This window comes from Triturus cristatus, chromosome 8, assembly GCF_964204655.1.
Source record: "Triturus cristatus chromosome 8, aTriCri1.1, whole genome shotgun sequence".
NCBI classification, from domain to species: domain Eukaryota; kingdom Metazoa; phylum Chordata; class Amphibia; order Caudata; family Salamandridae; genus Triturus; species Triturus cristatus.
Window position 1 is genome coordinate 1133750029 of NC_140591.1, and position 26650 is coordinate 1133776678.

General features: G+C 46.1%; 1 protein-coding gene across 4 annotated transcripts in view; it reads left to right on the top strand.

Annotated features, from left to right (window-relative positions):
• Positions 1–26650, top strand: part of REV1 (REV1 DNA directed polymerase) — a 489784-nt gene that overhangs the window by 82192 nt on the left and 380942 nt on the right. For 2 of the 4 annotated variants that reach the window (XM_085622772.1, XM_085622774.1), the window contains exons 2-3: positions 8341–8407; positions 19892–20027. In XM_085622772.1, the coding sequence (XP_085478898.1) occupies positions 8351–8407; positions 19892–20027 (193 nt within the window). In that variant the 5' untranslated portion in view covers positions 8341–8350. Of the gene's footprint in view, positions 1–8337; positions 8408–19891; positions 20028–26650 lie in introns of all 4 variants that reach the window. The other 2 variants (XM_085622773.1, XM_085622775.1) reach the window with 2 other exon arrangements.

Consider the following 26650-nt stretch of genomic DNA (forward strand, 5'->3'; position numbering starts at 1 on the left):
TGGGGCCTCTGTGTGCGTGCAGGGTGAATACAGAGTACTGTGACTGTATGAATGCAAGGTGAGTGAAGTGCCCGTGTGACTGCAAAGTAAGATATGTGACTGTACGAGTGCAGGGTGAGTGGTGTGCCATTGTGCCTGCAAAGTGAATTATGCAAGTCCACTGCGTGAGCGCAAGGCGAAGGATGTTCCTGTGTGAGTGAGTGTGTGGAGGTTCATTAGTGTGCGTCCGTAAGAGCTGGGGTGAGTGCTGGGGGTGCATGGTGAGCGATGTGTCTGTGTGAGCGTACAGTGAGTTGTGTGACTTTGAGTATACTGGATGAGGAGTGTGAATGCACTTAGTGAGTGGTGTGCACTAGTGAGAGCAGGGTGAAGGGTATGCTTATGTGAGTGTAGACTGAGCAAAGCGGTGTGCATCTGTGAACACAGGATGAGAGGAGCGATGTGTCTGCATGAGTATAGGGAGCGTGGTGAGTCTTTGTGAGGTCATTTGCATATTTTCAATAAATTATTGCAAGGTTTCTTGAAATGTGTGGTGAAAATGCACCATTTACACCTATTTTTTCTAAATTTTTCTTGTGAAATAGTACCAAACTAATGCTTAGTCTCATAGTAACCCCATCTCCATGGTTGATTCAAGCTCAATCTCTGCACTCTCTCGCCCTTTCTCGCACTTTAAATTCAACTCAAAGTTTTCTGCGCCGCCACTTTTTAAAAGCACCAGCCGCCACTGCATAAGCTTAAAAGTGGAAGCACAAACCATTTCTCTCCGAGCCATGGATTTTCTGTCATCAGCACTTGTCCTCCGTTTTTCAACAAGAGCAGTTCAAGCATGAATGCCAAAATATCCTAGTTTGCAAATGTTTTCTATATAATTCTGGTTCTGCAATATTTAGAGCATAATCCATCATCTGCTGCATAATTTGACGATTCTAACTAAAAAATTGTTTGCAGCTCAAACGGATCAAATGTGGCTAGTGTTTCCTCGAAGTGGACGGTCCTTTGCAAAGGTTGACTGATCACCTTGTCACTGCTGGATTAGTATGTCACCGGTGTAGGTACCACCCACCGGTGTGTCCAATCTTTGAAGCATGTTTGTGCTTCTGGTCACCAAAACGGTGGTGTGATTGTGGGAAAACAGCAGGCAAGACCTGCTCCATGGATCACCCACGTGATGGCTGGTACCCCCAGAGTAGACTCACAGGAAGGCTGGTGGTGGCACGGCTCATTGATCTGTTAAACTCTGGCCTGCCTGCTCAGCGCTGTTCATGAATATTCTATCTCTGACGCATAGCGTTTTAAATTTGATGGCGCAGTTGCATGCTCATATATGTTAGACAATTTTAGCATGCTGGTGCTGCTTCGTCAGTGTGCCTCAATTACAGTATTGTCAGAGGGGTGCCAGAATACGGGGCTAATGCATTTTAAGGCTATGATGCGGACACTAGCGTTAAAATGCGTTAGTCGAAAGCCTGATGCGGCCCTACCCTAACACAGCCCTGAAACTGCGAAAAATAAAAGTATAATAACAACGTTATTCTAACTTTATTTCTCCTGCTCAAAGAGAGCATTTGTTAACGTTTTTATGTTAATCGCAGCGCCCGTCATGAGCTGCAATTAACATGAAAACTTGAACAAATGCACCCAATCACCCCGCTGCCCAGCTCTATTAAGAAAAGATATGCAGCAACATAGCTGCCAAGGTTTCAAATTGATATGTGGGACGGTTTCAAACGTGCCTTAACACCATTCACGTGGATCTGTATGTGAGGAAATGCACCCTCTTTTCACTTTTTTAGCAAAGGTTTGGAGTGATATTTGGCGCTGCACCCACACATGCGAGGTCTGGTTACTGGCGCACATAGCCTTGGTTGCAGCGCACATAGACCTTACATTGCCGCACACAGAGGAAAGAAATTAGAGGGAACATTGGTTATGACTCCCGGCAGTTCTCCTTGGTTCCATTCCTGTGCAGATACATTTTCCTTATTGAGTTGATGCTTAATAGTGGTAGACCACTGTACTGTCTCTGAACTGGTTCCAATGTGTGATAAGATCTTTTCTTGTTGAAGGTGCTTTCCAAGGTAGGTAACCCAATCCTCCTCGGATATATTAGAAGACAGACCCTCATGTGTTGGGTGGGTAAATCTTTTTATGGTCTCCCAGAACTTTGCACTGTCTTTCTGCTTGGTAACTACATGTAGTTTCGCCCATAAATCATCCTCATTATCTCTCCTGGCCTCCCATATTGCTCGCTTCAGCTGTGTTTTCTGCTGTTGTAATGCTGCCAGTTTTAAGGTGTTGGTTGGAGACCGCCGCACCAGCCGTAACGTATAATTAATAGAATTTTATATAGATGTTATCTTACTCTTTTGGATCCTGGTTAAGTTGGAATTGCCTCTGCAGCTTTGCTGTATCCTTGATTTAATTGGGACGGCAAAGGATTTTGCCAAGGCACTCGTATAGTTTGTCTATTTCTCTGTCTCATTGCCCCCTTCACGAGATTCAAATAAAAATGTTGCTGCTTGCTGAAAGTTCTCTTGCGTCGCTTGCACAAATTTTATTTTCCTATAATTGGTTGTGGTGGTCGTACCCGGCTGGCCCTTCCATTTCATAAGTTTTAGCATATTTGTGCGAAGTGTGAGCTCCTGAGGCCGGTGATCACTGTCTGCTTTGTCACCCATACTGAATGAAAACATTTTGTGGAAAAGGGTAAGAGACAAAAACGTATAGTCCAGTGTCGAATTTTTGGTTAGTGAGTAATGAGGGAATGCCGGGGGAGTGTCGCCTGTGCTTCTGCCATTCACAGCTCTGAGGTTTAGATGTTCAAGATCCTCTATTAGGCGCTGACAGTTTTTTGTGGGTAATTCTGATGAATTATTACCCTGTGGCGGGATACTCCATTACTGATTCTGTACAGTTACTTCCTCTGCTATCGATTAGCCAAGTAGATGTAGATTAAAATCCCCTGTGAGTATTGTGTCTGGTGTATTGACCTCTCTCATACAAAGCTCTACAAAGTTGGCCAATTGTTTTGTATCCTTGATTTTCCTGTTAGTACACTTGCCTTCTAGGAAGCACACCCCCCGTTATGTTAAACTTGTATGCAATTATTATTATTATTTTTAGAATATAGCCATCACGTTTAAGTGGTTGCATGTTTATTATTATTATTTTTTTTTTTATGGCATATGCTTGCAACAAAAAGAAATATATATTTAACCATTGCATCAGTTTCTCAAGGCCAGACCTAGTGACTTTGCCAATGCTTTTAACCACTTTGTACTGCTACATCGATAGTACAAAAAGAAGTAGGCAACAAGACATTCTTTAATGCATTGCGATCCAGCACTGGAAAAGCAAAGTGTTGTGCAGCCTTTTCATGCATTGTCCCTTTCACCTAAAACATACATTTTGTTATTTTTTAAGTTTTAGTGTAGTGTGTGCTGAATGTTTTTTTTAGGTCGAGGACTACCGGTCTGCCGAAGGCAGAACCGGAAGTCGAGATTTAATGTTTCCTAGAGTGGCTCCTTAGCCCGCCTCTCTTTTTGCCTCTCCTCCATTGGCTGGCTTCCTAAACGGAGGCCAGCCATTGGAGGAGAGAGCCGTCCCTCCAAATAGGCTCCGTCTTTTTCAGATTCGGGGGCGTGTTCCTTGCTGTTCTTTCCACTTTTTAGCCACGCCCTTTTAGAACAGCAGGAACACGCCCTCAAAGCCGAAAAAGTTTTGGAGCTTCCATCCGTCCTTTTCGGATTCGGGGGCGTGTTTTTGTTTTTCTCTCCTCCAGCCAATGGCAAGAGGAGAGAAAAGAAAACACGCCCCCGAATCCGAAACCTCCACTGCGTTTCTCCGAGGCATTTCTGCTTCGCCTCGGAGAAAGGCAGTGTTCCGGCCTGTGCCCTCTGCACGTGTGTCCTGTCTTCCGCAGCGCGCTTATGCCTTCTTACCACCAGTTATGTCGAGCTCCATGTCCCGGGTTCTACGGCCTGCTCTTGGCCTGGCTATGCGACCACTGGAGCCTCTTCTGCCTCGCGTGTGTTTGGGAGCCGCCGCCCCTACGCGTCCTTTCACTCGTAGCCTTTGGCTACTGGGTTTTGCCTCCACCCCTTAGAGACCCGGTCTGCTGCATTCCCAGCGAGGCCTGCCATCCGTGTCATGCGGCTGCGGAGGACTGCACACAGAAGGTGAGAGCTGAATATAGGGAGGAACGCCAGGGTTGGGGAGAGGGATATCATTGCCAAGAAGCAGGGGGCGGTAACTGAATGAGCTTGTGCAGAGGCTAGTTATCAAGAGAGTTCGCCGGCGGCACGGCGTGGAGGAATACCGATAGACGCGCGATGAACAGCTCTTAGAATGTGCTCTGGGTAAGTAGCCTTTACTGTAAGGATTTACGGAGACCGGTGTTGCAGATTTTTACTAGTGTGTCTTAAGTCCGATGTCCTTGGAGTTAGGGTACTTGGAGAGTCCTGTGTATGTCCTCGAACTGATTAATGTTACCGGATCTTTCTTTTGTTAACTGTTCGTAGTGAAGCGTCCAGAGCTGGTCAGGTCTCCGCCCACTCCGAGCACTGTGTATTGACTGCTAGGGATTGTAAGGGATTTGTGTCCCACGTCTGTTTTTAGTCTCCCTGGAAACGGCCCTCCCTGGACTCCCTCCTTCGGGAGAGGAAGGCCAGGCTGCTCGAAGCTCGCCACTAATTATACCATTGGTCTGAGCCTGCCTGCACACATACACGTCTAGCCTCCCATTTCTTTACCTGTCATACTTCCTGTCTGCCTGCTCACTCCTCTATCAATTGCGTTATCTGTTTTGCTTGTCTCTACATCGTAGCTACTCTTTCTCGATCTCTAATCCCCACCCCACCCTCTCGTTTGGTTTAGCGCCGATTCTGAAGCCTCAGGGCCCTGCATTGGATTCGCCCAGGGCAGTAGCGGAAGCAGCGGCACTGTTACGAGGCAGCTTTAAACACGGAACCCCCAAAACATGGAGCAGAGATCACAAAGAAACGCACTGATACCCCCTACCCAGCACTTTTTCACTTTGACCACATCTGTTCCCCATCTGCCCCAGCTTATTCACCTATCCAGTCTTTCCACTGTAACCCTCCTCCCCCTTCTCCGTCCTCCTCGCTTTCTGTCCCCTCCCTTCCTCAAGAGCCCCCCTGCAGAAGGGGGAGGAACCAGGAAGCGAAGAGCAGATGTAAAGTGCTTCCCTGCCCCCTTTTTTCCCCAACCACGCCCCCGGCCTGCCACAGCTGCGTCTTTTGAGGTCACTGATGAAGTGTGGGGTGGGGGGGGTTCTCCCGCCCCCGCTAGTCTGCATTCAAACCTGTGACCTGCAGGTTACCCAAACAAATCTTAGCAGCCACCGCATCGATTCATTGAGCAAAAAAACGTAAGCATTGAAACCTGTGACCTGCGGGCCGTGCTGATCTGCAGGTGCATTAGCCATCCGAGCAGGCTCAAAGCCTGTGATTTACAGGTTAAAAATGGACATGTCCAGTGGACGTTCAGCCCAATCCGCGGTCTATGGCCTTGAAAGCCTATCTTACCCGGCTGAAAATGTATTTATTTAGAAAACTGTATATGCCGCCAAGGCAGGCGGCCTCCAAGGGGGTCAGAGCGCCTCACATTTATGCATGTTAAAGTACAGTATATACAGCAGTCCAGTCATGTAAGAAAGTATGGGGACTTTGAACCTGAGCACAGTGGGTACAGCGTCGGGGAGAGGTCAGTTTAATAAAAAAAAAAAAAAAAAAGCTTTATTGTTGGGCTTCCACTGAGAGTAACTTCATATACAATATAATGCACAGACCATATATGGAAATAGTTAAACTGATGTTTAAAGTGCAGGAGACCTACTTCTTTCCTTTCAACCTGAGGTAACAACATTAACCCTGCCGGAACAGTTATTATTTGACAAGAAGTATGGGAATATATAAACATTGAGTAAAACATTAACTTCAACTGTGTGGCTCTGTGTGTGTGTGGGGGGGGGCTCTGTGTGGGGTGGCTGTGTGTGTGTGAGGGTGTGGCTCTTTGTGTGTGTGTGGGTGGCTGTGTGTGTGGGGGAGGGTCTGTGTGTGTGTGCGTGGCTCTGTGTGTGTGGCTTTTTTTGTAGGTGGCTCTATGCGTGGTGGGTCTGTCTGTGGGTAACTGTGTGTGTGTAGGTGGCTCTGTGGGTGGCTCTAATTGTGTGTGGGTTGCTCTGTGTGGGTGCCTCTGTGTGTGGGTGCAAATGCAATAGGTCTCGCATTTGAGAGTGATTAAGCTATTGACATTGTAAATAATGCCGTTTCTTTAAATGTTTTTAAAACATAAACAAAAATAATGTCATGAGCAATGCCAATACCTTTAACCTTAACAATGCCGAGACCATTGCATTGAGAGAGAGAAGTTGTCTGCAGGGAAAAGTGGATATCTAAAGACAAGATGAGATATAGTAATATTCCATCAGTAATGTTTCTCAAAGGTTCCTTGCAACCAGTTGACACCTCGGTTTCCTTTGTAGGATCCGTATCTGCCTGAGCCATGACTTTATGACCTCCTCCAGGGACCTTTCCAGTGGGCCCAACCCCATCTCTCTCTCTATCTCACTACTTCACTCTCTCTCTGCTAATACAATAGGTATCACATATGCAAAAAAACGCTAATGCCAATAGAAATGACAATGCCATTTATTTAGGGGTACAAAAATGATTAAAAAAATAATGAGCAATACCAATAGCTCTACCTATAATATTGCCGAGACCATTGCATTGTAAATGCTTGTTTAATGTTTACATTTAGCAGTGGGTTTTTTCTCCGAACTTTGAGGTGAGTATTTCTACCTCTAAAATGTTAACATGGCAATTTAAGTTGTCAAGCCATTTAGTTTCTATTTTTCCTTTCTCCACCACACTAATTAGTATAAACAGTAATGCATTTTAGAAATGTCTTTATTCATTTCCATCAACGTCCTTTGCTTCCCTCCTAAGGAGCTTTGCCATTTACATGGAACATAATACTAATTAATGCATGCATCTTAATCTTTAAAAGCAAGAAATGGGTTATGTGGCATGACGTGTCTCCAGTCCAGAAATAGTGTAGCGTCTTAACATTTTTAGGTTGAGTCCTGTTGTCAACTTACCAAACTCTTACTGTGGCCTTAAAGCCTTTCCATTGCTTACCATGGTTGGCATTGTTTCGCTCATTTGCTTGTTTCGCATTTAATGGCTTACCTTGTACATCTTGTTTGCCCCTCTCCGGAGCATAGACTCCTTTAATGATGTCCTTCCAATGCTCACTTTTTGGGAGCTACGTTTTTCTTTTTGTTTAGGCTCCCCACAAGACTGTATGTGTTTTCCGTCTGTCTCCCTCTTGTGCTTCTCTCCTCCCTGCTCTCTCGCACGTGTGCTTCTGTGGTGTTTTCTCTCTCTTTTGCTTCTTCCCCGACCCCCCTTCTGCTACATTCGCCCTTGCTACACCCCTGCCTCAGCACCTGCAGACCTTTTTGTTCCCTGATTGGTGCTTTCGTTGTAAAAACACATTTATTTTTTATTTCCTGATCCAATTGGCACCCTCCATCTTGGATGGGAAACTAAAACAATTAAAGCAATGGTGCCTACGTCATTGACGTGTGCCTGTGCATCAGTAGAATGACGCGCCCGCCATTGTGCCTTTTTGTTTAACATTTTCTGTATTTTGACAATCCTTCACAGGGTCCCGATGCTATACGGCATTGCCAAAATTAATTGACCAACCCAGTAGGTTCCGAAGGCGAAACCTATTGGCTTTTTCAATGATTGTTCAGCAAGTGAATTGGGCAGCCGAAACTTGCAAGAAAGAATCCTTCACTGTGCAGTATTTTGCCTTTAAGTTAAGTATGCCAGGCACCTGAATTCCAGTGCATAGCAGTGGATCGCAAGGGTGCCATGCACTGGTGTAAGTAATGAAAATGGGGCCCATTGTTCACAGAAAGGGTGCCTAAATATAGCTATAATTGGGTTTCACTGTACGTCGGTGCCAGAAGACCTACATCTCTAGTGACAGCTATGCCCATGCTCAGTTGTTTCTTTTCTTTCTAACAGTTCTTTATGGCAGTTCTGTCTCCAAGAAGTTGCATGGCATTCATCTAGCTAATAAAACTGTAGTGCAAGATTTAATGCTCATTTTGGATGCTTTGGTATTTCCGACTGCAGATATTTGAGGCTTCATCAAAGGGCATTTTAATTTTGCGGAACTGGTCGGTAAACTTCTTTTTAGATGTTGTAAAGCTTTGGTAAATCTTTTTTGAAAGCGTGTTCTTCGCTGGTATCGTCGCAAACTAATGTGCCTGTTATTTCCCTCTTTCCCTGAAAGCAGAAACGTCAGAATGCGCCGAGGTGGATGGAGACAGCGAGCTAGCGAGCAAGATGGCTGGGAAGGACAGGTAAGTGATTAGAAAACCTATCTAGTATAATTTGTATAAAAATGAATTGCAGTGTCAGTTTTTTTCTATGGTTGTTTCGTTGTTGTTGTGGAAGCTCAATATTGTCTTTCCTATTCGGGCTTGACTATTCCAGCTGCTTCTGTCTAGCGTACCTTGAATAGTGGCAATGCTGTGAGTGACCCTACCGCTATTCTGGAAGCAATGTGCAACATGGCGGCAACATTTCTAATTCACATAAGTGAGTTAGTTACAGTGCGAATCGTGTTCCTTTTCTCTCTGACGTGCCTGGAAACAAAAATGTTGCATTGAAATACTCTCTCCATCAGAGGCACGACTACAGCCAAATTGCCAAATTTTATTGGGGGGGGGGGGGGGGGGGCTAAAAAAAATCGGGGGTGGGGGGCTAATTCTTCCAGCAATAGGCATGGTGGGGATGAGGGGGCTCTAAGAAGGGGTGAAAGCACAACAAAGCCTCCTTAACAAGTAAATGATCTTTTATAGATATGTGAAGTACTCGATGCGGCTTTGTGTGTGCCTGGGAAGCTGCCTCAGCCCGGGCTAACGCACACGACGGGGGGGCGAGGTCTGAAGCCCTTTGAGCCCAATGGGCGTTGTGCGCCTGCTCTCAATGCCATAAACCTTTTTTGTTTTCTATGTTCAGATCTAAGCTTTTCTTTTAGAAATCGTATATACCGATGTAAATGGTGGATTGTTGTGAAAATAGTAGATATGATTTATCATTTCGAACCGATCTCTTCCTTTTTAGGTCGAACCTAGCGTAGCGCGCATGCGCTACTCTAGGAGAGGGCCTCTTGGAATCACTCTGGACTTTTCACAAGCTCGTGCGTGTGGCTTTTTTTACTGCATTACTTCTATTGGGCTTTGCGTGCGTCTTTCTAAAAAGACAGCACGCAATTGGGTAAAGGCGGGTGCATGTCCCACCTTTCCTTGTAAATGTATCCGCCCACAGCCTTGCGGGAGCGAGCAGCGGCGCCATCTGTTTGGGATTATGTTTCCAATTCGCGCGTTCGCGGTCGCCGCGCTGCCACGCTTGTTTGGTATGTTTTACGCCCCCTTCCTCAGCATTTACCTCTTGTCTCTCTCTTGTTCTTAAATCCTCTCCCCCTAGAGGTGTTCGGTTTGTTTTTTGTCCACCACCCTCGTGGCTCTCCATGCTACCCCTCCCCCATCCACCCTACAGGGCTACTGCTCTGTCGCCCTTGCCCCACTTGTGTCTTATTTATATTCCACCCTCGGCCGACTGCTGCCTGGTTCAGCTCCCCCGCCACCGGTCCCGCCCTCCAAACCTTCGGGGTCTCGGCCACCTCCCCCCCCGCCCCGAAGTCTGCCTGCTGTGCTGAAGTTTCTCGGCCCCCACGCCCTGTGCTGAATGCTTTGTTTATCTTTGCATCTTTGTCGAAGGGGATGGCCTGGTCTCCCGCCGACAGGTTCTGCTCCGGGCCTCCCTCCTCTGGGTCCAGTGGCGCAGAGCAGACGGTTTCGTAGTCTGCGTAGAGATTATTGAAGGAACGCTCTTCCATTTTGGACTCGCCTCCGAACTGCTGCTTCAGCTTCTTGGACATGTTCTCTCCCATCAAACGGGGAGCCGACGAGGACAAAAAAAGAAACGCGCTGCCAGCACGGCGGGGAAGAATCAATGAGCCTCTTCGCGCAGGACCGATGTGATGGCTAGAGGACGCTGTAGTCTATCGAAATACTCTAAAAAAACAAATTTTCAAGGGCAGATTGTTTCAAAGCAATCTAGAAGGGGCTGAGCAGTAGACTGAAACCACTGCAGACTCTTGTTGACTTCCAACACCGACCGATATTAACCAAGTGCGACACAAAAACGGCACTGGAAATATCACAAATGCTAGCTATGTGTAAAATACTTAACGTGTCCCTTTCAGAGTACGTAACACAACTAGCGCATTGTGCTTTTTAAATACAAAATAGCGCTTTTTCTTGTTTACTTTGCCAACATTTAATCAGTGCCATACCCAGCGATTTATCCTTAAGCTTGGCAGCCGCTCATTTATTTTGTTCTGTGGCCGCCATGCTTAAAGACAAAGCGCGTTGTGCCTCGCTGATGAAATATTGGCAAAGTAAATACAAATGTTGCCAAACTTAATAAATAGAGGTGGGCGGGCCGCACCAGTGCAGAACGGTGATAAAATGTAGCTGAAGTAAAAATGTTTTGCCAAAGTTAATAAATTACCACTACGTACTGTGTCCAGGCAGCAGTGGTCCTTCCAGCCACTTCCCATCGTAAACATATCACACTCAGTTGTGTTAAAATGCGCCCCTTCACAACATATTCCATCATGGCGGCGGCATTTAGCAGAGTCCACTTTTAGTACCACATACTATGCCTCATTCAGGAAGCGCATCGTATATAACTAGTTAACATGCCCAGAATTACTGCCTTGCAAGGTGTTTTCAACTCTACTTTATGACACGCACTGGTTGCATCCTCTTCAGAATACAGCTACTCTGCATGCAGGTACGCAGCTAGTAGTCTCAATCTCAGTGGACTCTTTTGGATTGCCTCAAAGGCCTGCCACAGTTAAGGATGGTTCAGTACACTATAATGGCCTCATTGTGAGCGACCCCAGTGATATGAAAGAGGCCGATAATAGGAGTTAGTAACTGGTCCCGTCAGGATTGCAAGTTGTGGCCTTCCATATAGACATTACGACTGTTAAATCGGAATCTCTTTTTGAAACTGGCTGGCAGTGGGGCGTTCAACACGGCTACCGCCACTTCGTTTCCCCTAATCTTGGAAATCCTATTTTCCTCCCCAGAATTTGGGACCCCTGGTAACAGTAATACCAGGGGTGGGTAAATAACTGGGATTGTTCTGTGCGGCTGGTAATTGGGCCCTAAGGCAGCATTAATGGAGAGAGAGAGAGGGAGTGAAGTGTTCTGAATTTTTATTTGAGAGAACCTACTGCAGTTTTCATAACCACATCAGTTGTAAATATTTCGCAAAAAATAAACCTTGTGAGGATATTTTAGTGGCTGCCTACTGTTAAGTGACATACACCCGTGCATATTTTTTCATTTGAGTTTACTAATGTCTCTGATGTCAGGGGTTATTATAATAGTAAATAGCACATCAATTGCCCCATATGTGTTGGGATTCTAGAAGCATCCCAAATGTGATCCCTGTGGAGCGAGTTACTGCTAATGTAAATTGGGCAATTTTGATCTGCAGATGTTCAGAGACTTTAAAGTTGGGATGGAGAAATGTTTTGCGTTTCAGAGTTTAAAGCCCTCTGCAACATATTGCTTGCAACACACTTTCAGTGTGCACTGCTTTGTAATCAAAAGTGATGTAAAATGTTTCTACATGTATACAGTTTGTCTTTGAAGCAGCCGGTTCCAGCATTGGCTCATGGGTCATAGCCTTCTTGTACTACTAGGAGATAAGTGAGGTGAGCAGCCCAAACGTTTACTGTCAGAATCCTCTCAATTCTGGGTGTGCACTAAGGATTAACCAACAGCACAGATTTAAAGCAGTGCCATGTTACAAGTTTTTACCTTTTTTTTTTTATTGCATCACCTGGCATAGTGTGGCCTTTCCACTTAAGTCACTTTGCACTCCTCCCTGTCATTCCGCACAGATTGCAGTGTGTACCTCCATTCAGTAGACCATTTCACGCATGACATAGTGGAACCCTCCAGAGGTACACAAGACATTCTAATGCTTCCTTCCCGTGTTCTTTTCTCACAGACCTCAGGGAACCCCCTCTTCCTGCCATTTTACACAGGCCAAAGGGAACCATTCCCTGTGCCATTTCACACGAGCCTCAGTGGAAAGCTGGATTCCTTTCGTCATTTTGGAAAGTGGTACCATTTACATGGCATTTTGCGCTGGCCATAGTCAAATCACAATCTGGTGGGGTTTTCACAGGCAAGAGGTACCTTCTCTTCCCAGGTTACTGTCAGAGCATCCCCAGTGTAATTATCAAAGGCTGTCTCATTCTGACCACATTCTGTATTGGCAGGAGGGGGACAAAGGTATAATATTTATTGTACTTTGCTCTTCAACCTAACCATATGTAGGGCTAAAAAGAAGTGCATATTCATTACTTAGTAAATTAGACATTCATTTGAGTTCAGAATGTAGTTTGCTGAGTGAGTAGGAGTGGCCAACTGAGCCAGAGTTGACTGACAGAGTGACTGGATGTCTAAGTGAGTGTCTGCCTGCTAAAAAAACAGAGCGCAGCAGGGTTTAACTAGTTGGTTCAGAAGCAAAGTTTTAAGAGGGGTGCAGGTTATGATCAAAACATTACTGTGCGGGCAGTGTGCGCAGTAAATTAGTATCATAACATACCTTGTACGGAAGGAGAGACCTAGACGTATGTCTGCTACAAAAAATGGGCAACTGTTTTATTTTATTTATAAAGGGCATAGTTAATTGAAACCTTTACACTACCAATAAAATCCATCGATTACCAATAACTACAGCAATAACTACAGCATTTAAAAAAAAAAAATCTTGTCATAATGATTTCATATTTGTGGTCTTTAAAAAAGGCCTTAAGAGGGAAATAAAATATGAAGCATTCATAAAAAGAAAGATTCATCACACAGTTATACCAATGCCACATTCATTTTCAAGACAGGCTTAGAGGTCTTAAATTAGTAATAAGATTCCAAAGGTTAATAAAAGGTGATGTTCGCAATGTGATTGTGCAGATTCATTCTTAATTAAGTGAATAATGCTCTGGAGCGGCTGTCCTCCTCAGAGTGTCCCCTATTGCCCGACCCCATTAGTCTGTGTTGTGGCTGCTACCTCGTTCTTCAAGATGTCAAAGAATTGGGCTATGCAGATATTCAGCAGCATGAGGTTTCCTGGGCACAGGGATTCAAACAGCTTGCCTGCAACTCCGAATTCGCAGAACCCTTAGTTCTTTTCGTAGCAAGGCCCATCGGTGGTTCAATGCGGACAAATGCAAAAAACATGTATAAAAGTTTCATCAACTGAGTTGCATAGTCAGCAATACTCGTTTTGATCCACTTTGGGGTATAATCTAAGGTCGGAAAAGACCCTGGTCTCAAAGTCATGAACTTTTTCTTGGTGTGAATTGAGCAGCTTGCCCCCAAGTAATGTTGCTCCAGAATATGTGTTTAAGAATTTAGGCCCATTCACCCATGTGACCGCTTTGCAAGGTCGCTTTTATCCTCCAGTCGACTTATCATCTGGATTAATTTTTGTACTTTTTTTTTTTTTTAATACAGCCTGATTTGTTGACAATTGCTACAACTTTCCAAGACCCAGAATTTCAATATATTCCTCAAAGTAGTTCTTGAAATGTACCGCTCCTGTCTGCGAGTTTATTTCAGCCCAAACGTAGTAGTCCTTACTTAAGTTGGGGACGCTGCTCTTGGAAGATAGAAGACGAGCTTGTACGTTCTGATCTGAAGGGAATCCAGAAGTTTTGCATCGCGCCCAAGCATCAGTTCACTGCCGTATGCTAATGTTGGTACAAGTTTGGCTTTAATCATAGTTGGAAGTGGCATCAGAGAGTGGCCCCCCATTTTCTTTTTTAAAGGGCTATGAATGCAAAGTTCAAAGCTGTGGCTTTTACCTTGATCATATCTTTTTTGGGGGCAAAGGAGGCCTTTGAGTCTATTTTAACTCCTAGATATCTATAGAAGGTTACTTCTTCTGTCGGCTCGCCGTTAATCCTCCACCGGCCTTGTCTGATGATGCACTTCCTAATTGACATCACTTTTGTCTTTTTAAGATTGATTTCACGGTGGGTATTTATTGAGTCCCTGGAGAGATCGTTGGTTAGTCTTTGCAGCCCCACACGTGTTTTACTCACCAACAATAGGTCATCTGGATGGAGAATGTTCAAAATGAGTGACCTTCCAGACTGGGATGTACAAAGGCACTTTATGAAGGATACCTGAACGATCAGATATATACAGATTAACCAATTTGGAGGGCATGAACCCACCCCTGCTTCAATCCCATTGTTGTTGAGAAAGCCCTTGAAAGATGCCTTCCACCCCCCACTTTGATCTTCACCCACGTATTGGTGTAGAGCATTCTAATGGCTCTTAAAAGGTTTGGAGGAATTCACCAGGCAGATGGTTTGGCCCACAGCTTTCCACGGGTTACACGGTCGAAGACTGCCTTGAAGTCAACAAAACACATATATAGGGGCAGGCTGCGATCGCAAGCTCTCTCCATTAGCAGCCCCACTGCCATCAAATGTGTGAGAGTACCTTGTTTTTTTGTGAACCCTTTTGGTTTAAGGGAGTTTTCCTGACTTCATTGCACAATTGGAAAGGTTATGTAGCAGTAGAGATGAAAAATGTTTTAGTTCCACATCTAATAAGGCTGTGAGGTGGTATCTGCTCGGCGAGGATACAATACCTCCTTTGAAGATTGGGTGTATGATTGACCCTCGTCAGCATGTCCCCTGATGGCAGAATCTTGTTGAGCATTCTTGTTAAGTGCTTTTCCCAGGCCGCAGTAATATGCTTTAATATGGCTTGTGGGATGCTGTTGGGGCCTGGTGTACAGTCGGAGCGTGACACGTATATCATTTTAATGATTGCATTGATTGAGTAACTTTGTCCCTCGAGTTCAAGCAGAAGGTGAATTTCTGTAAGGATTTCCAGTTCCTCAGGTTCTGGTCTTGCCCCGCATACTGGGTGTGTTGAAACATGAGCTTTAAGGAACTCCACCCAGGCCACTTCATTGATATTGGCGGCCGCAAGCCTTTTTCTTGATCGTTGATTATCCTCCAGAACATGCTTGATTCTTTACTTTTCGGGGCACCTATAAGCTTAAACCAGAAGCTCTCACCACTGCTTCTTTTTAGGGGCCATATCACTTTTTTTTTTTTTAAGTCTTCTACGATCCTTCCTCATTCTTCTAATTAACAGGTTGTTTCAGGGGTGCATCCTTATTTGCCTCAGAGTTCGACTAATTCTCTACTTTACAAAGCTTATGTTTGTAGGTAGTCTGGTCTTTCTGCTGTCACTGATGACCATACTTGTCGGTGAGCTTTTGGATGGATATATCGCCACTATTTGGTCCGTGAATGACGCCCAAGCTCTTACTGGATCTGGTTTGTTCTTCAGAGAGGTTTCCAATACTTCTAGTGACCTAGGGGCTATCTCTTGGATGTTATCCTAGTCCCATCATTGCCACTTAAGGTTTTCGGTATTGGCTTGTTCGATCAGAACTCCTAGAGTCATGAGTCTAGAGTGCTTGGTTCCTATCTGTTAGACTTGGCACCATTGGCGTGAGTCTCCCTTCCACTTTTTGCTGTTGCCTCATCTGTTTTTGTTGGTCTAGATGCTTATGGGCACTTTGCCACTGCTGATCAGTGCCAAAGTGCACGTGCTCCCTATTGTAAAATGATGTAATGGATTAGTGATTCCATGATTGGTTATTTGATTTACTTGTCAGACCCTAGTACAGTGCACCATGCATGCCCAGGGCCTGTAAATCAAATGCTGCTGGTGGGCTTGCAGCACTGATTGTGCCACCCACAGAAGCAACTTGTAAAATATGGCTCAGGCCTGCCATTTCAGAGCCTGTGTGCAGTCTGGGACTGCCATGTCGACTTTGCAAGTGCACCCACTTGCCAGTCCCTAAACCTTCCCTTTTCTACATGCTAGTCACCCCTAAGGTAGGCCCAAGTGCAGGGTGCATTGTATGTAAAAGGTAGGACATGCCCTGGTGTGTGTGGCATGTCCTGATATTGAATTACAGCCAATTGCGTTTTTCACTATTGCAAGGCTACCTGTTCCCATAGGCCAGAATGGGCAGTTTGATTATAACATCTTATAATCCTAACTGACCAAGGGAACAAGGTAGAAATTAGAGTTTAGTATGCCTGAACTCAGAATGTTAAAATACATCTTTTAGTGTGGGTGATTTTTACATTCTGTGTTTGAAAATGCCACTTTTAGACAGTAGGTATTTTCTTGCCTAACCATCCAGCCTGCCAATGCTAGGTTTGTGTATTCCATGTCTGGGTTGTGAGTGACAGGAGGCTGGAGAGGGCCTTGGCTCCAGCAGTCTGATGGGTCAGGGCTGGGCTGGATAGGACCTGCATTGAATAGAGAGTAGGGGGCGGAGATTTCCTTTCACTGACCTGAGCCCTCATAGAATAGAGAGTAGGGGGAGGAGATTTCCTTTCAGCTCCCTGGGCCAGGTCTGCTCTCAAACAATGCTGTCTCCAACTCCTGCCAGGAAGCTGCACCCAGGAGGACAGAGCTGGTTTGGACTAGGTACAGACACTCTCTGCCTTCAGAGACAAAGGATTTGTGTCTATAAAAAGGGGGACTCTGACCCCAGAACTTTAGATCACTTCTGGGAAATCAAGAGGAACCTTTGCCAAGGAGAACAAACCAGAGAATCTGAAGTAGGGTTACTGCCCCTGTGCTGTTTGCTGTCTGGGGTTGGCCTGCAGTGGTTACTTGTTGCCAAGGAAAGGAGAAAAGGACTTTGCTGTTTGCTTTGTCATCTTGAGGAAGATCTCCATGGGCTTGAACTGAGCTTGCCTCCTGCCTGAAGTCTCAGGGACACAAAGACTTCACCACCAGCTCCCCCTGAATTTCCTTGCTGGGAATTCTAACCTACAGAGAGGTGCCTGCAGCTGTTTAGGACCTCTAGAGACTGTTTGTCGCTGGGAGCTGGAAGTGCGACGCAACGAGGAGAAGCTTGTCGCTGCCGCAGCAGTTGCTGTTGCATCACCGAAGAAGCGTGCCGCCGCAGCTGTTCGCCGTCTCATTGTAGACGAAGCGTGTCGCATCACCGGAGAAGCATGCCGCTGCCGCAGAGGTCGCCGTCGCATCACCGGAGAAGCGTGTCGCAGGGCCTGTCGTGGCTCCAAAGATCATCAATTTTGCCGCTCGGCCGTCGGGCATGCACGCATCGCATCCACGTTGTCGCATCGCATCAAAGACGCCATTTTGTTGCACCGGATTGTCGTATCGCATCGAGGCGCCATCTTGTTGCATCGGATCACAGTAAGAAACCAACGCATCCCCTCCTCTCCAGTAAGGAACCGACGCATCACCTCTCCTGCGCTGCAATAAGGAACCGACGCATCACCTCCCCCGAAGCAAGGAACCGATGCATCACCTTCCCTGCAACCCTTTTGTTTGTATTGCATGACGCATCCAAGGTACTTTGAGAGTAGAGTGTCGCTTTTACCATCTACATTGAACGAAGCAATTTCTACCATTTTAAAGTTATATTTTTATTACAGTATTGTGGATTTTTGTTGTTTGGTCTTGTGTTAAGTCTAGTAACGGCTACTTATTTTTCTAAACTGGTGTGGTGTCCATTTGTAGTGTTTTCACAGTATTACTGTATGTGTTCACAAATGCTTTACACACTGCCTCTGAGATAAACCTGTCTGCTCGTGCCAAGCTACCAAGGAGGTGAGCAGGGATTATTCAGGAGTGTATCCCCCTTTCCCTGACTAGAAGCAAGGGTCCCTATTTGGACAAAGGTACCTACCTCTGCCAACTAGAGACCCCCATTTCTAACACTATCAATACAATTTGGGGCTAGTTGTTGCTTTCAGAGCAATTCTTAACCCTGTTTTATATGTTGGGACTCACCATGGTGTAGTCTAAGATGCTGACTTGGTGGAGGCCCAGGCCTATGCTGGTGGAATGTCCCCCTGGAAAATCCCGTTCAGGATTGCCAGTCCTCCATGTTCACAGACTCTTAGCAATCTTCAACCTATTTTGTCTGGGCTTCTTGTCCCTGGATAGATTAGCTCTGGTAATATGCCAGTCATAGCACTTCTTGCCTCTTCTTCTGTAGATTCCTTGTGCTTTTAGAAGAGGTTCATGTGAAATCTCCAAGTACTAGAAAGTGTGATGTCACATACTCTCTTTTCAAGGTGATTAGTTGGTCAATCAGCCTCTCTACCAAGGTCTCCTTGCCTCTGTGGTTGATGTAAACGTTAACTAGCATCAAGAGGGATACAGTGTGACGGGACAACCCATCCAGAACCAGTGCTTGTATCCATGGATCTTGCTTAACCAAAGATTTTACATTTATGGATCTGCTTGAACGGATGTAGACCAATAAACCTCCTTTGGCCTTGCCATATTTGCTTGATTTCTCTGCGCAGACCTGATGCTCCACAAACCCGATAAGTGGAGTACTCGTCATGGTCCATGTCTACAGGAGAGCTATCATGTCAACATTTTTCTAGTACTGTATCGAGTCTCCCATTTTAGTAGCAAAGCCCTCCACATTCCAAGAACAGATCCGAAGATTGTCGATGGCATTTACTGGGTTGGCAGGCTTCATTTATCTTCAGTCCCCCCTTCGTGATGATGATGGGTCATAGGGAAGCCAGCTCCATTTCTGTGGCTGTATTTATTTTGTCTGAAAAGTGTTAAAGAAAGACTCAAACACAAGTGTATGCCTTTATTTTAACGGCTTTATTTTTTATATTTTTGGGACAATTATTATTCCTTGCCATGTATGTTTTTATAAGGAATATATTATATTATGGTTATTGACAACATATTGTGGTGCCTTTTTGACAAATCCAATAGGGATGTGCTGACTGATTCATGTTCAAAACATTTGTATCCCTTTTATAGTTTGGGGTTCTGCCCTTTTGACAAAGCCAGTGTGTTTGCCCTACTTAAAATGACATCAGTTTACATTGTTACTCTTTGTTAAAACCTCTGAAATTCATCTAAAAACCAAAGGTTAAAGTGACGTTATAGTTGGGTATGATAACACCTTACTTTACATTTAAAGAAATACTTAGAAATTCCCTGAAAGACCAAAGGGTAAAGTGAATTGATATCGAAGATGACCTCTGAAATTACATCTTTGATGATATCACTCTGCATGGGGAGGCGTGAGTTATAGTTACTTCAGTTAAGTATCACAATACAATTTCAGTGTTTTTTAAAAATCTTTTAGTTTAGATGGTATTTTAACTGACAATTTCAACAAACTATAATGTCACTTTAATCTTTGTTTTTTTCAGTCACTACACACACACACTTTAAATTGTGCTTCTCGATCTCTCTCTCTCTCTCTCTCTCTCTCTCTCTCTCTCTCTCTCTCTCTCTCTCTCTCTCTCTCTCTCTCTATCTATCTCATATATATATATATATATATATATATATATATATATATATATATATCATATATATATATATATATATATATATATATATATATATATATATATATATATATATATAATCACTCTCTATCTCTCTCTCTTCCCAAATCAAATTTGAATCAGTCTTGACTGTTACTGAAAAATAATGTCTATGGACCATGTCCTGAGCAATGAACAGGTTATTGCTGCATGTGCCAAGAGACTTTCTTCTTTTTGTGAAGGGATATTTATGGACATAACTATTTTTGTTCTCATAACTCTTTATTTTTGACCTAGCTGTGACATAAAGCAACAGAATAAAAGTATTCTTGCTGTGATATCCTTTTCTACTTTTTAGGGTGGATATATGGCTGCCAAGGTGCAGAAACTAGAAGAACAGTTTCGATCTGATGCACCAAAGCAGCAGCAGCAAACAGATGGAGCAGCATCTGCTCTCTTCAGTGGCGTAGCAATCTATGTGAATGGTTACACAGGTATGGGTTTATATTCCTTTTTAAATTACGTGGGCACTTATTTTGCTTGCAACATTTATTTTCACTCTGTTCTTGTAATTAAACGTTAACAGTGGTTTTAAAATAGACTCATGTTTGGTGCAGAATATTAATTAACACCTACTAAATTATAAAATGTCTGTGCAGTGAATAATGGTCCCCAATTCGAGCCTTTACTCGTCGTCTTTGTCATTTGTCTTCTGCACTGTGATGGGTGGAGGAAAAGACTTGGTAACTGTCACGGCAGTCTTAGAAGGTGTAACTACACTGCAGATGGGCCATTTTGTTTGGCTATTACATTTCTTTCATGCGCTGTAACATGCAACATTGTTAATCATATGGCCATTTCATACTGGTTCATCAACCAGGCAGGGTAGCTATTGTGTGTGATGAAGATAATTGGAGTTTTATGCTCTCTGGCTGGATTGCCTCCTTTGTCGGTGGGCTCTTAAGCATGAAATGTCTGCTGCCATTAGTGTTGAGTCCAAGATGTCGCTTATCATTTGACTGGGAGCACATTGCCCAGTAGAAGCGGTGGTACCTAAACCATCAATGTAGCAATTTAGCAGTCCTTTGGGATGGAGCAAATGTGAATTGCATGGCTTGATTTTTACCTAGTATCTGGTCCATACACTGTTTGAGATGAGACCTGTTTTTGCAGCAATCTTAGATCCAATCAAAATGAAAATATCGGTTTGATTTCCAGCTGCTTTTAGTAACCAAAGGCTTTTTTGGTATATCAGTTTATACGTTTTTTTCTTTGTAAATTTACTCATAAAATGTAATGTTTGTTAAAAAAACAATACATATAGAACTGTAATCGTTTACAGTGATGTATTTCTTTTTCTCTCTCTGTCACTGTCTCTCTTTATATCGGTCTCACTCTTTGGCACTCGGCCTCTTCTCTCTCATTCGCTTTCTCCCTCTTTCTTTATCGTGCTTTCTTTCTTTCTTGTCCGAAATGGACGAGAATGGACAAATCTTTCAATTCATTGTTCCTCGATCTGTAAAGTATTATGCTAATGGATTGGTCACAAAGACACTTGTTTCAGGCAGCTTAGCTCTGAAATCTTGAAATGCTAACTGTTTTCTGACAGTACACCACACTTAGTGGAAGGTGGCTACTGTGTTGATGCCAAAATTACAATGTGTAAGAAAGTGGCTCTGTATATACTGTACCAAGGTAAGGTACAGGGTGCACAGAGTCCACAGTCCCCAGAGGTCTGGCAGAGGTGAAAGTTAGATATAAACTTACTCTCTAAAGTGGTAGCTTGGTCGAGCAGTAAGGCAGTATCAGAGGACAGTATAAAACATTTGTTGTACGCACTCAGACAGCAAATGGTCACACACACTCAAGAACTGAACTCTAGGCCAATTGTTTTGTATATAAAAATATATAGTTGTTTTATTTTAGAACCACAAGTAGGTATCAAAATACTTTCTCAGAATGAGATGCTTTAGTTAAATACTTTCAATAAGCAATAGACTTTTAAATGCAATAGATACAGTTGTTGCAATAGGCAACACAAGTTAAACACAATTATAACATTGAGCTCAATGGTAATTTTAAAGTAAACGCAATATTAATTACTTTGCATAGGTTTTTCTTACTCAGGGCTGGATCCTTGATTCTGCCCTGGTGCATCTCCTGTAAACAGTTGAAAGAAATCGTTTTTGTTAAACAGTCGATTTTTAAGAAATATTTGTAGGTTTCATCGATTGACACTTAGAAGCAGTTCTGGCAAAAACCAGGCAATGTTATCCTATGGAGGAAAGTTTGGTTATCGGTAAATCGCAGTTGTAATTGCTTTGCAGGGTCAGTGCTGGACACAAAGACCCAGCACTGGGATCTCTCCTGATAACAGGTGAGTAATTTCGTTTTTGTTGATCGGTGATTTTTAGTGAATATTTTAAAGTTTAAAAACTCAACACTTTCCAAGTGAAAACCAGTCAATGTTACCCTATGGAGAAAAAGTGAGTTATCGGCTTTCAGGTAAGTACTCGACTGGCAGAGTTAAGGTTCCGGGGATAGACTCGGGGGTCTCCCAGGGTCAGGTAGGTACAGTTGTTACACCCTCAGCGGCACAGGCGCAGCCGTGTGCAGAGAGAGTAGGCCCAAATTTAGCCAATGGTGGGTAGGGGGCCTTTGGTTGGTGGCTGCTTGCAGGCAGGCCACGCGGCTGTGAGAGCTGAGCTTCTGTTCACTTATACACGGCAAGTGGGGAAGTAAAATAGAACAGATGCTGCACTTCCAGGGGCACTCGGGTGGCCGGGTGCAGGGTGCTTTTGAGCCGTCGGGTGCTCAATGTATTTCAATGGAGAAGCTGCAAGACGAACAAAGGCTGCAAGCTCGGGGACGAAGATTCTTCATGTGCGACCACCACTTCGAGAGGTATGTTGGGGAGCTGTAGGTTAGGTAGGCACCCAGAAGTTGGGCACAGAGGGCCGCAGGGCGCCGGGTGTAGGGGTGCCTTTTGGTGTTGGGAAATCTTACCCTCAGCTGGTCGCGGTTGGGGGGTTCCCTGGTTGTGAGTCTGCTGGCGTCGTCAGGAGCGTCGAGGAGGGTCCTTGGGTGCTGGATTCTTGGTCACAGTCGCCGGGGGGACGTCCTCGTGGTCGTTGTTCACTCAGGCACAGGCCGGTCTCGGCGGGTGCAGAGTGTGCTGGATTCGCGGTTCCTGGCTTGGCACCAGGGGTTGTTGCTTGTTTGAGCAGAACCACTGCTCATGGGAGTCCCAGTCTTTTAGAGGAGCAAGGCAGTCAGGTCCTCCAGGGTTTTCGAGGTTGCTGACCACTGGAGACGCCGGGGTTTAGCAGGAGCAGGTTCGAGGGTCGACAGGCCTGTAGGGCTGGGGCCAAGTCAGTTGGTGTCGTCCTCTTGTTAGCAGCTGCACGGCAGGTCTTCTTTCTTCTTGTTCTTCTTGGTAGTTTTGGAATCAGGATCTGAGAAAGGAAGGTTCAGGGTGCCCCTAAATACTAAATTTAGGGGCATTACAAGTAGGTGAAGGTCAGGGACCAGTGGGTCCCTTCCCTGGGGTGGGTACACTCCCTATCCTGCCACTCTCCAGTGGGAGAGGGGCAGGAGCCTAGTCCTGATTGGGCAGGGCTCCCCATCCTCAAGAAGTCGAGAGCCCGGAGTTGTGCTTCACCTCGCCTCCCCCACCTGAGGGGTGGGGTTGGCAGAGGCTGGCACTCCCCCTTTCCTCACTTGAGTTTTCCCGCCGATCTTTCCGCCAGAGTGGGTGTCAGAACAGGTGGGGTCCAGTTGCTGAGTACAGCAAGTGGCCTGGAGAAGCTCACAAAGGTGGCATGCCTTTGAAGCTTCCCCTGCCCATCCTGGGGGAGGAGACCAAGCACCTCACCCAGGATGTACATTGTTGCAGGCCCACAAGAGCGGATGGCTCTCTACCCAGGGGTCCAGCAACATGTCTGCTGGGTGGCAGCCTAGGCAGCCTCTCAGTCGGGACGCTGGTTGTTGGTTAATTTCAGGGGGCATCTCTAAGATGCCCTCGGTCGTGCATTTTACATTAAATCCCACACTGGCATCAGTGTGTGTTTAATGTGCTGAGAAGTTTGATATCTCAAGACCACCCATGAGAAGCGTCGAATGCAGGTCGCAAAAGCGTGTTGGCAAATCCTACCCTCGTCTGGAACATAAGACTCAGGATAGGATTGTAATTCAATATGTTTTAATGGAGTTTGAGATGGCAATATATTTCTCCAATAAATAGGCAAGTTGGCTAGTCAAGAAAATCCAAGGCAGGGTTGATTTTAAGAATCCAGGGCATAGGGGTGTAAGCCCTCAACTCTAGAGAGCTGCAGAACCCTCCCTCGGTTACAGTTAAAGGACCAATGTACCTTAAACAAACATTGTGAACAAACGGAACATTGACAGCACTGACTCTCCCCTTACCTGTCCGTCGATACCTCAGACTTGCCAACGAGCCGTCTGGGAGGTATCAGCAGGAAGGGGAGGGTTCCTTTTATGTCCACTTCAAACGGAATAATCATTGTTTTTTTTTTTTTTTTTTTTTTTTTTTGAAACCGTTTATTACAAAACTCAAAAAATATACAAAGATGGGCCTACAACCTTCCGGCCGGCCGCTAGTAGACAAAAGGAGCATATGATACACATTTTAGAGCGTGCGTTGCGGCTGAGGAAGATGCACAGGAGTTAGCAGCGTTGATAGCCACCCCATCCGGACCGCACTGTACGGTTTCATTTTAAACTGAAAAAACAACCAGAAAGAACAAACCCACAAGGCAATCCACAATCCGAAATAGCAGCATGTGCTCCCCTGAGAGGGGGACCCTACCAGTCCATAGGAGTATCAAGAAGGGGAAGAGATCAGAACTAGGGCTGGGTAAACTCAATGTCCGGAACAAGGAAGATGGGTCGGCTAAGGGGATGGGGCAGGCGACGGATCGGGCAATAACGGCGGAGCACAAATTCCCCCTCGGTAGGCGTTCCAGGGGCCCCATACTTTCACCCATGTCCCAGGCTTACCTCTCGCCACATACACCACCTTTTCCCGAAACATGCACCAATCCATATGTTCCTTCCAGGCCGAGACAGTCGGGGACCTCTGGGATCCCCACAGTTGAGCAATATCACGCTTGGCCACCATATACCCCAGGGTCACCCACCACGTCTGTGGCGCCGAGTAGTCGGCAGGTTCCCACACATTCAATAGGCATCTCCTCGCTTCGGGTAGCAGCACCACATGCGTAACCACACGGAGGACCTCATGCACACCACGCCAGAATCGCTCCACCTCCGGGCATTCCCACAGTATATGTAGAAAGGTCCCCAAAGCACCACACCCCCGCTTACACAACCCGTCCACAGCATAACCCATACGCAGGAGCCTTGGCCCCGTCATGTAGACTCTGTGGAGTATCTTGAGCTGGACGAAGCGAAGGCGGGCCGGTATGGCCACCTCTTTCGGGGAGGCCACCGCAGAGGTCCAGTCCTAGTCGTCCAGCTCCAGTCCATCGGCAACCCATGCCTCACGAAGGGCAGTCAGCAATCCCGAGCGGTCATTGATCAGTTTTTTGTAGATCAGTGAGATCGTGCTGTCCGGAACGTGTCCATCCAGCACTCTATCCTCCAGGGGGGAATACTCCGGGATGGATGCAACGTCCGGGAAGACGGAGCCCAGTGCATGACGGATCTGCAAATACCGAAAGTACTCCCTGTCATGCAACTGGAATTCCGTCTGCAGCATATCGAACATTTTAAATCCTCCCTTCGTCCAGAGATCCCCCACTTTGCTGATGCCTATCATGTCCCACTTCTCAAAGCCCTTCGAGGTCCACAGGGAGCCCAACTGCTCAGACGCGTCTAGTGGCGATGCCCGGGTCAAACGGTCCTTCCACCCCATCGCCACATTGGCCGCGTGCCACACTCGCACCATGACACGCGTGGGGCCGGTCAGCCGAGCGTCGGGCGCGCTGGAGTAGAGCGCTCGATTATAGTCCCCACCCGGGAGTAGCATCTTATCCATTGCGAATGCCGGGTTTAAGGCGGGCCCGTACAGGCCGTGATTAATCGCAGCCAGCTGGGAGGCCCAATAGTACCGTTTGATATCCGGGAGGGCGACCCCTCCGTTGTACCATGGGAGCGTCAGCTTCGCCAGCGCGATACGCGGCCTCCTGTCCCAGAACAGGCGGCGCAGCAAGCTCTCCACCTCACGGAAGTAGCGCGCTGGGACGAGGTCCATGGTGTTCTGCAAGGCGTACAGGAAACGCGGCAGAGACCTCATCTTAAACAATGCCGCCCGGCCGAGCGGCGAAAGCGGCAAGCGCCGCCAGCGCGCAACATCTTCCTTCAGGCACAGGAGGGGGGGAAGCAGGTTCCGATCATACCGGGCCTCCGGGTCCAGAGTAATGAAGACACCCAGGTACCGAAATCCCTGCGGGGCGATCTGGATCGGACAGCCCCGCGGGAGAATAGGAGCCTCCCCAGAGAGAACATAAACACACGATTTAGCCCAGTTGATGACAAGGCCGGAGTTACGACCAAATGAATGCAAGACATCAACCAGTACTATCAGTGATTTACGTGGGGAAGCTAGGTACAGAAGGATGTCATCAGCGTATAGGGATACGCGGTCCTCATACTCGGGGGTCCAACGGAGACCACGGATGGAAGGCTCCCACCGCAGCCACTCCGCCAGGGGCTCCAAGGCAAGCGCAAAAAGGAGTGGCGATAAGGGGCAACCCTGCCTCGTGCCCCGGCCCAGCTCGAACGGAGCCGATACTCTGCCGTTCACCACCACCTGCGCCAATGGGCCCGAATACAGCAATTTGACCCAACTAATGAACCCAGCGCCAAAGCCAAACTTCGCAAGCATCGCCCAGATGTATGGCCATTCAAGCGTGTCAAACGCCATGGTGGCGTCCAAGGACGCCAAAATGGCCGGCTCCCGGATGTACTGAACACGTGCGAGCACCCCATGCAGACGCCGCAAGTTAAGGGCCGTGCTACGATGGGGAATAAAGCCGGACTGATCCTGGTGAACCAGTTCGCCCACCACGCCGACCAGCCGATTGGCCAGGACCTTGGCGAGAATTTTGGGCTCCGCGTTCAGTAGCGAAATGGG